This window comes from Triturus cristatus, chromosome 12 (genome assembly GCF_964204655.1).
Source record: "Triturus cristatus chromosome 12, aTriCri1.1, whole genome shotgun sequence".
NCBI lineage: Eukaryota > Metazoa > Chordata > Amphibia > Caudata > Salamandridae > Triturus > Triturus cristatus.
In genome coordinates, this window is record NC_140595.1 from 748,191,755 (window position 1) to 748,202,861 (window position 11,107).

At 47.3% G+C, this 11,107-nt stretch overlaps 1 protein-coding gene across 1 annotated transcript in view; it reads right to left on the minus strand.

The window, feature by feature from the left end:
• LOC146782677 (extracellular calcium-sensing receptor-like) overlaps positions 1-8,574 on the minus strand; it is a 121,760-nt gene extending 113,186 nt beyond the window's left edge. The window contains exon 1 of the mRNA XM_085637175.1: positions 8,278-8,574. Coding sequence (XP_085493301.1) covers positions 8,278-8,574 — 297 coding nt within the window. The remainder of the gene's footprint in view (positions 1-8,277) is intronic.
• Positions 8,575-11,107: the final 2,533 nt, after the last annotated feature.

The following is an 11,107-nucleotide window of genomic DNA, read 5'->3' on the forward strand; positions in this document are numbered from 1 at the left end:
CACTCTAGCGGGCTGATTACTAAGTGTACATGCACACAGACTTGCCCAACTGCCTTGCACGTGCACATTATCCTTCTAGCATGCGCTCTGTTTCTTTGTATGTGAACGTTGGCCTCATATATTATTATTTGCCCTTGTGTATTCTTGTGCACTCCAACTCCTCTTTGAACCACGATTACCACTAACAGTTGGTAGATCGTACTTCAAGAAGGAAGGATGCACTCAACTGGTGTTCTCTCTTAAGCTTGAAATAAACCTTCATTTACCTTAATTTGTTTCCACCATTATATTATTTCTCCCTTTTCAGACACTGAGTTAGTTGCACGAAAAAGCACACAGCAGGTGCTCAACCGGTGCTGATGCTCTGGCCTTTCTGACGCCTTCCATTGTGGTATCAAGACACCGTCCACGACCGGAGACCTGCTGTGCCACCATGAGAGGCACCCCGGAGTTGGAGCTCACACCGGCATGTTGTTGGACACACCAGTTGTGGCAGGTGAGCAGTGAAGCCTCAGTGCGCAGGAGCTGCAATTGAGCACAGTGCGGGGGAAGGGGCTGGAGTGCAGCAGCCTGGGTGCACAGGTGCAGACAAGCGATGTTGCCGTAGATAATAATATAATCTCTGGCCTCATTCATATCTCTGTTTCATTTGAAAGACTTGCTGGACAGCACTCTTTCTCGTGGACCTCAGCGTGCCAGACACACGGGTGGCGGGAGGTGAACAGTGAGGGCTGGGTGCAGAAGGCCGACACTCTGTCTCCTCCTCCCTCTGTTCTTTTGACTCTCCCTCCCCTTCTCCCTTCCACCCACTCGCTCTCTGTCCCATTGTCACTTTCTTCCTTTCATTCTGACTACCTTTCTTTTTAGGTCTCGTATACGCTGTGCGCATGCACTGCATAGGAGACCTTTAGTCATCGTGCAGCTCTTTTTATAAAGCACATACTTGTGCTTGTGGCGGCATACTGCTTGTGGGAGTGCGCAGCCACGTGCCACGAGCATGAGTATGTGCTTTGAAAAAGAGCAGGATGCTCGATCATGCACCTGCTCATCGCCAGCGCACTCACTCAAGCGCCTCTGAGCACCACTCGAGTGCTTTTTAAAATTTTCTTTTAGCGCGCGCGCGCACACAACCCCCGGGTTTGTTATTTCATTATATTTATTTTTACGTTTTTAGAGCACCTAAGTGGCGCCTTACTAGATCTTCAGGGCGCGTGCTGGTATTGCCTCTTTTCTGATGCCAGCTCATGAGCGCGGCTTAAGGCTGCCTCTGGTCTCATGCGGTGAGCCAATGGTGGTGAGTTTTAGTGATAGGAACCTCATACTGGGCCTCATGTAGGTAGCCAAATACCGGTCGGTAACGGCCGATTTTCGGTAATTATACCGTTACCGACCGGTATTTTGGCCATTGGTATGTAGGGGGACATATTTTGCTTTCGGAATTTACCGAATCGGTAAAATTACCGATTCGGTAATAATACCGAATCGGTAATGTTACCGAATCGGTAACTTTTCCGAATCGGTAATTTTACCGATTCGGTAAATTCCGAAAGCAAAATCGAGATGTAGGGGGAGTGTGTGTGTGTGTTCATGAGTCGGTATTTACCACCAACTTATAGTTGGTGGTAAATAATGAATGTATGTGTAAATGCATTTTTACGCGCGTAGCAGTGTGCAATGTGGCATACATACATGCCCTTAGGGCATGTATGTGTGCCACATGTGCACACATGGCCGAATCAGGGGTGCAACAGGGTGTCAATGTGACACCCTGCCACCCTTGTATGTGTTCCCCCCATTACCGAATCGGTATTTACCGATTCGGTAATGAGGCATACCTTCCCATCAATGGGAAGGTATGCCTCATTACCGAATCGGTAAATACCGATTCGGTAATTACCGACTAGTAACGAATCGGTAAAAATTACCGACTCATTACCTACATACGAGTTACCACTTCTTAAATACCGAGTCGGTACGGCTCGGTATTTAAGAAGTGGTAACTGGTACGCTACCTACATGAGGCCCACTGTGAGCAGGAGCCAGTCTCACTGGTCAGGGTGCCTTGGGTCAAAGGGCAAGGAACCTTTAGTCTCGTGCAGAGGGCGCTTACTTGAAACGTACAGTGCTCAGGGCTTTAAGTGGGCCTGGTCCCTCCTGGTCGTAGACCTGCCAGAAATTAACAAGCATTTACAATGGAATAGGTTTCGCATTTACGCGAGTTTGAGCTATTGACAATGCTAATAACAATGCCTTTTATTTTTGTTTTCGTTTTTAATACATCAATAAAAGGCATTGTAATTTACAATGCCAATAGCTTAAACTTGCGTTAATGCGAGACCTATTGCATTGCAAATGCTTGTTCTCTTGGACATGGCACACATACTTATGTTTCTTTTTTCTCTTGCAGGTTTTGTACGTTGCTTCCGGAGGAGTCCCACCCACTTCTTTCATGTTTTACTGTTGTTCGAATAAAGTTACATTTCCATTTATTTGTGTTGTTTTAATAAAAGATTTTTTACCAATAAATAAGTGAGTGTATGGGTCTTCTTTTCCTGACAACACTTGTCTGTAGTTTATTGTGAAAATCGGTGGTTGATAGTAGGTTATGAGGGAAAACATATGTAATTTTGCGGTGCACCTACCAAACATAACCCAACAGACTATTACATAAATGAAGCCTGGGTAAATCTACAACGGCAAGGGTTCTATGAGTGTATCACTTTATAACACCATGAGTACTGCCTGTGTGATTTCAGAACCAATAAGGCACTGCCTAGGGCCACCGAGGCTTCAAGGACTGGCGAGACCCACCCGCATATTTAAGTAAAGCCCCGGAGGTTGCTGATCCCCGGTCTTGAGTTGGCCTCGAAGCCTCCCGAACAATTCGTAAACAATACCCGGGGAAGTGTCGATCCCCTAGTCTGCGAAACGTCTCTGTTCCCTCCTGCGCCTAATTTGCATGTGAGATTAAGTTCCCCAGTGCTGCAGAGACCCCGCAATATAATAATAGGATTGGCCCCGGAACATTACCCACCACTGGGCTCATTTAAATGAATGGCTGAGACCCCGCTTCATTTTTTTCCTCAATTTTTACCATCCGTATCCACTTTATTGAAGAGATAAGAGGTTTTCCTCCTCTCGCTTCAACGAGGCATACAAGAATCTACTATCACAGGGTGGAAGCAATGGTCCCGCCCTGTAATAGCAAACATAAATGTCCCACGGATGCACACCCCGGGACATTCTATGACCTGCGCCTGGGAGGTGGCGCTCCATAGGGCCATGATGCATTGGTTAATGCACAACTACAGAATTAGTATAAACGCATATTTGTACATATGTGTAGTACAGCAACCAGAGTGTAGTGAAGAGGCAGAGGAAGCCCAAAAAATATAAATCCCACCAGAGGTAGTATCACATAGTTCGATCAGCCGACGACCCTGGGATGAGTAGAAACAGCTTCACCAAGATAACGGGTCTTCAGCAGAACGCAAGCAAGCTCAAAATCTTGGTGAGTGCTGCCTTCTTTTTACCTTCTCCTGCTCGTCGATAAATTTATGTGGTGAAAAGGAAGACAGCAGTGGATCCGATAAGTAGATTTATTGCAGGAAAAGAAGACAGCTTAAACGGGACCAGACAGCAAGACAACCGTCTTCTCCAGCACCGTGTACAAACTCCCCAATATTCCCCTCATGACAACCCTACATTCTAACATTACATACTTACATTATAGCAGCATTACATACTAACATTCTACTATGACTTACATTGGAATACTACACAGAGCACATGACTTTACAGCAATGAGCTCATGGCTTCATCCACGAGTCTTGAGATTGGTAGGGGTGATTAGTTCGCTTCCCACTCCCTGTATTGTATGAACTCAAACTAACACTACTTCCACAGGTATGCTACAGCGCCCATAGCACATCACTTTACAACAATGAGTTCACGGTTTAATCTCCGAGTCTTCAGACCAGTAGGGGTGAGTAATTTGCTTCCCACTCCCTGTATAGTATAAATGCATACTAACACTACTCACACAGTTATACTACAGCGGCCAGTATGCTACAGCACCCACAGCCCATCACTTTACAACAATCAGCTCGGTTTGATCCCCGAGTCTTGACAACAGTAGGCGTGAGTACTTCGCTTCCCACTTCCGGTATAGTATAAACGCACTGTAGAGGTCAGTAGTTCGCTTCCCACTCCCTGTATGTTATAAACGCCTACTAACACTACTTCCACAGGTATGCTACAAACACCAGAGCACATCACTTTACAGCAATGACCTCATGGTTTAGGCTCTCGTTTTCATACCCGAGTGTAGCAGCATCTCATCTCAGCACCATGTCACTCTGAGCAGCACCGCACTTTCAGTCCAGAAGGAGTGACTACTTCGCTTCGAACTCCCCCACAGAGGTTACAGTGCTCCTATCCTCCTGTTTCCAACTCTTTTTGCCCTTTTCCCCCCTTACTCGTTTCAACGTGATCACAAAACGGCTGCCAACACTTCTTATTTGCAACCGCTCGCAGCCAAAAAGCAGCAAGCTTGTGCTCGTAACGCCTCAGCCAATCAGATGGCAGAATTCCCAAATATTGATATCTGTAAATTCTGATATTTCTCCAAAACTACTGAACGGATTTACACCAAAGACATGATACAAAAGGACATAGACAAAACACTACACACCATCATTAAAGTTCATTGTTGTAAAATCATTTTTCTAGTTGTTTCAATTTAATTCAGTAAATACATGCTCAAGTGTACTAATGGTTTGGTTAATAGCACTGCGATTTAGGTGCCGATTCCGATCCTGGAAAAACCGGGTACGAACCGTCGGTCGGAGGGTTTTCTCCGTCCGACTCGTACCCGGTAAAAAAACATTACAAACATGGAAGTACGATTCGCACGGAAACACCATTTCCGTACGAATCGTAAAAAACACCGACCGACGAAAATATACATACAAATGTGATCCGGGAAAGCGCCGACGTGACGTCGGGACGCAGTCAGGCTCCGTTTCACGAACAAGGAAGTACGATTCGAACCGACACCAGTCCGGACGGCAATATTTTTACGGCACCCAAAAAGTGCCGGAAAAGCGAAGTACAGCGCGATGCGAGCGGAATTGGGGGCCCGGTGCGCGCCGAACCCCCCCCCCCAGACCCCGCGGATGTACGTGCCCTAGCCCCACCCGTGTATGTACACCCGTGTATGTACGAGTCGAACCCCCACCCGTGTATGTACGAGTCGAACCCCCACCCGTGTATGTACACCTATGTATGTACGAGTTGAACCCCCACCTGTGTATGTACACCCATGTATGTACGAGTCGTACCCCCACCCGTGTATGTACACCCGTGTATGTACGAGTCGAACCCCCACCTGTGTATGTGGGAGTTTGACTCGTACATACACGGGTGTACATACACGGGTGGGGGTATGACTTGTACATACACGGGTGGGGGTATGACTCGTACATACACGGGTGTACATACACGGGTGGGGGTACGGCACGAACATCCGCGGGGTCTGGAGGGGGTTCGGCGTGTATGCGGGCACATGTCTCCATGGTTGCTATTGCAGTTCGGTCCGTACGGTGTATTTTCCATACGGTTGTAAAATTGGAAGGACGGGACGGATCGTACTTGCGCGGTCGGACTTCATTTTTCCGATTCGTAGGGTAAATCGTCCGAGGATGTGTCGGACACATTTTCCGACCCGAGGACGTGTGGGGATATTTTCCCAATGCGATTCGTATGGACTTTTTTCCATACGAATCATACTTGGCAGTTTGTACGCTACTTGTACGATTCGTACGGTAAAAATCCCGGATACGATTCGTATGGGGAAATTTTTTCCAGGATCCGAATCGGCACCGAAATGTCTATAATTGCAATTTCACTTTTGTTCATGTATTTTCTCTCCATGCTCATTTACTTGTTTTTTTATACATTCAATTCAATAAACTTTATTGTACCTGAAGGACAAGCCCTTCCTGAGTGTTGAACTTGTAAATATTCACGTAATGCACAGATACTGCATAATAAGCTGGGTATTGGTATTTAAAAAAAGGGAGAAAAAAAGGGACCACAGCCTATTGTCTGCTTTGCTTGCCGGGACAGCGCGCGCCATATATTGTCACCGTGCTAATTAAAATTTGATTTAGCACTGCTTGTCATCACTGCGCTTTGCAATAGCAACATTTACTCTCTTTGACCAGAATAGCCCCTGCCCTCACATATGCGCTAAAGTGCTGGTGCTTTTTTATTCATAGGTCTATCTGTTGCTTACGTGTCTATTAAAGCAATGCGCAGATTACGTGCGAGCAGCTGTCAAGTTTGTGAACTTAACAGCAGTAGGAGATAAAGTGCAAGTGCTTATTCCCTGTAAGTATATTCGCTTATTTGCAAAATCACATTTAACAGACCCTAAGGTTTATAAGTTACTATAGTGCAAATAGCAGTTTATTTGGGAATTTTGCAAATTATGCAAATTTTTGATAGTAGCTGCCACTGAGAATAAAGTGCAAGTGCACAATTAGATTACGGTACTAACTAAATTTGTTAAAAAAAGTGCAAGTGCTTTAATATATATATATATGTCATATAATAAGCATGAAGAAAATAAAATATTTCAAATATAACTTAAACCAACAAAAATAGTTTTTTTAATTCTAACTCATTTTTAAATTATGAAACTAAAATAAAATTCATAACAATTTGTTTAAATTATCATCCCCTCATAAACAAGCAAAATACAATTACATTAAAATAACGAGTCGGTAATTAACACTGACTCAAAGCAGGTGGTAATCATGTGCACAGCATTTAAACAGCCCCAAAATGCAACAGTCTCAACACAATGGCGGCCCTCTACGTTATTGCAAGGCAGCTACGACTACGGGCAGCAGGAATGAGGATCTGGAGAAGGGAGGAGCGCATATACAGATGGCGCATCACACTATTCCAACTCACTGAGGCAGAAATACATAAAAGGTACAGGCTACACCCCCAAACTATCCTGGACCTGATACGGGACCTGCACCTACTCCTGGAGCATCCTACACCAAGGACGCACGCCATACCACCACATGTCCAGGTGCTCTGTTGCCTCCACCTATAAGCATCAGGAAGTTACCAGGGGGTGATAGCTGCGGCAGGTGGAGTGTTGCAGAGCTGCCTGTCTCGGTTCCTTAACAATTTCCTTGATGCCATGATGCAAAGGATGCATCACTACATATGCTTCCCCAACACACAGGCCGAACTGCAGGAAACAAAAAGAGATTTCTACCAAAAGGCACAGTTCCCGCATGTCATAGGGTGCATTGATGGGACACACATACCAATCTGCCCACCTGCAGCCACCGAGTACATCTACCGCAACAGAAAATCCACCCACTCCATCAACGTGCAGGTCATCTGCGATGCAGCCAACATCATCACCAACATTGTGGCAAAATTCCCTGGGAGCACCCATGACTCCTACATATTCCTCAACAGTGGGATATACACACGTTTGACTGGGGGAGAATTTGGAGAAGGATACCTGCTAGGTAAATCAATGTGACAAACCCTGATGGATACCTTGAGTGAATGTATTGGTGACTCAGATTAATGGTACTTTCTTGCCCATATAGGTGACAGCGCATATGCCGTGCGGTCATTTATCCTGACTCCATTTCTCAATCCATCCACCACAAGTGAGAGGAGATACAATGTGGCACATAAAAGCATGCGCAATATTGCGGAGCGCATCTTTGGACTACTAAAAAGCAGGTTCTGTTGCGTCCACAAAAGTGGAGGTGCACGTCAGTACCGCCCCATCACCTGCTGCAAAATAACAGCAACATATGCAATGCTGCATAACCTTGCCACAAAGAAAGGAACAGCAGTGGAACTAACTGACTGTGAGGACGAGGGTGAGGACTGTCCACAGCCAGAGCACAGCGCAGCAGGTGTGGCAGCAGTACCGGATGGGAGAGACAGACTGGCTGAGATAACATGCAACTACTTCTGAGTGAGTAAGGAGACATAGCCAGTGACTGTATTTTAGTGATGGTGTTTAATGACCATATCACACCACCAAGATCAAAAGCAGTGTCCACACAAACATGGGTTACATCACACATGTCAGTACAACCATAGCATGGCTGCCTCTACTTCTTGCGCCCGCGCGCTGCACTGCCACGTTCCCTTGCCCCACTGTCTGCACTGCCGGTTTGTCCAGAGCCAGCGCTGTGGCCTTTACTGCGCCTCCTGGACTCTCCTCACCTTCACCCCATCACCTGTTGTAGCCACCTTGTCTGTCTGGAGCACTTCAAGTGCAGTGGTCACTGTGAACAGCCCCCTAGCCACATTACGACTGCAGTGTGACATCTCCTCTTGCATGGCCACAGAGCGTCTGCACATGAGAGAGGTTGCAGTGGACAGGCGGTTCAACGCCTTAGTGTAATTGTCCAGCTTCTGCTGCTCCCTGCGCCTTGTAAGACGGTCCTCATCTAACTTGCTGCACAGCAGCCTCACAGCCTCCGCCACGTCATTCATGCCCTTAGCCATGGTGTTGTTCATGGCACCGATGCCCTACTCAATGCGGTGCATGTGGGCATTCATGTGTGCCATCTCCCTCTGCACTGACCTGATTGCTCTCCCTTGCAGGCGCTGGACCTATGTTACCTTCGTGGCCAGCAAACAGACTGTCATCTTTGGCCTGGACATGAGGACTGGCTGCCCTTGCCCTGCAGCGCCTGTAAGATGTGTGGGCACACTCTGTGGGGGACTGTGATCCTGCCCTGGTGTCAACCTCAGCCACTGTAGACTGTTGTCCACCCATGCTGTCCTCCTCGGACACCTCTATCGGCTGGAGGGTGGCCACTGCATGCCTCCTGCCTGGCGGTGGTGGTGGCGTTGATTGTGGCATTGGTGATGGTGGTGGTGGTGTTGATGGTAGCTGTGGTGATGGTGATGGTGGTGGCGTTGATGGTGGGTGTTGTGGTGGTGGGCTGGTGTGCTCTGCAGGCGACTGGTCCTCCTCCTCTCTCCTCTCTGGCCTGGGTGCCCTTTCTCTGCTCCCCTCTGCTGCCCTGCGAGATGGCTCGATTGTGGAGGCAGAATGTACATATGCTCACTTTTCTGGCAGCATTTGCATAGTAATAAATGTAATGCCTGCCAATCACACTGACTGTCCTCTGCCTGCTAATTGCTAATTGCTGTCACATGCCTTTGGGTTTGATGGACTGCCTGTTCTGACATGTGTTACTTCTGACTACATCTCCCATGATGCATTGCAGGTTAGGGGTAAAACATGAACTGGAGTGGGAGTCCCTTTGCCTCTCTGGGGATTGCGGGTAGGGTGGAGGGTGCCCAGCATGCTGTGAATGAATCTTACCTTGTTTGTTGGCAGCTCTGGCTGAGCTGTCTGCATCGCCAACCCCACTCACACTCTCTGGCTGGAGGGTGGACTCAACCAGCAGATCCAGAGCAGTTGTTGCAGGTGCTGTATTCCTCCCACCACCTGTGCGCTCTGCCTGCTTCTGCCTCTCTGCAAGCCTCGCCTTTGCAGCCTTCCTCAGGTCATACCACCTTTTCTTGAGGTCATCAATGGAGCGGTGGGTAACTCCAATGGCGTTAATTTTGTCCTGGATAGCAAGCCAGATCTTTCTTTTTTGGGACTCTGGCATCTGCAGGGACTGTTTCCTGAATAAGCGGCCATGGTCCTTGGTGACATCTTCAATGAGGACCTCCAGCTATCTCCCATTGAATTTTGGTTTGTTTTCCTCTCTGGTGCCTCATTCTCTCTCTCCTGGTTTTCTATTTGGATCGCAATTGGATGTAAAAAGTCTGTGGAGTTGCACCTGGCTTCTCTCCTCTGCTCCCTGCCTCACAGTCAGCTCCAGGTTCAGTGCAGCTGCATGGGTGTGGCCACTTCCTGTTTGGGAGGTAATGAGGATGCACAGGATTGGCTGATTCCACAAATTGCCATTTTCTACATTACCGAATCGGTATCTACTGATTTGGTATTTACCGAATCGGTATTTACTATTCGGTAATGGGGATTCTGTTTTTTTTTCATTGGATTCATTCCGATTCGGTATTTCTTAACGATTTTTACCGATTCGGTAATTTATACCGAATCTTTACGTACATCGGAAATACCGATTTCTTAATACCGAATCGGTAAAATTCGGTATTAACGAATCAGTATTTCACATTTACCTACATATGGCCCTAAGGGGCCTATTTGGATGGCAGGCGGAAAACCACCCAGACCGCCATGGATCCAGAAATCAACCGCCCGCTGGCACCTTGGAAAATCCGGCATCCAAATTAGGAACAGCCACCAAAAAACACCGACCACAGTGGAAAGAGGCCAAGAAAAACCGCCTGTAGCGGACAGAGATGGCCAAAACCTGTCAGCGGCGGTCGCATTTGCGGCGGTTAGCAATCAAACCGCCGACAGGACAGAGGAAACAGCAAGTTGCTAATGCAGGAGTCAGGACAGTGATTGCTTGTGTGAATGGCTGTGTGGGTCCCTGTTGTCCATCTCAGTGTGAGCCCACCTGGCCTGCACAGTTCCCACCCAATCTGACAAGGACACATCACTGAATGTACAGAGTGTTTCATGTGTGTTTTTTGCAGGACTCTCCATCAATGAGCCATCTCAGCCCTGTAGATTGCACACGACTGGCCCTGTGGGAAGGGTGTTGCTTTGTGAGATCATGTCCCTCAATGTGACATACATGACACAGTGAGCTGTTCACATGGCAAGGTCATTGAGACCTGCGCAGTGTTGGAAACAGTGAATCTCCCCCCAAACACATGTTGATATGTGATGTATGTCTTGGTCTACCTAGAAATGTACAGTAGATGTGGGCAGAGTACACATGGCTTTTTGTGCTGGCATCCTGCTTGTATATGAGATGTGCAGGTACTGTGTCCCCCCTCACACCTACATGCATGTATGTGTGCTTCTCACATGCAGATGTGCCATGTGAGATACATTCCTGTCTCTGCAAGACATATCTGTGGATCTGGGATGAATCAGTTTCATGCTACTGTCCTGAGTGATTTTGTTACATGACATTGTGTCACTGATGTTTGCCCC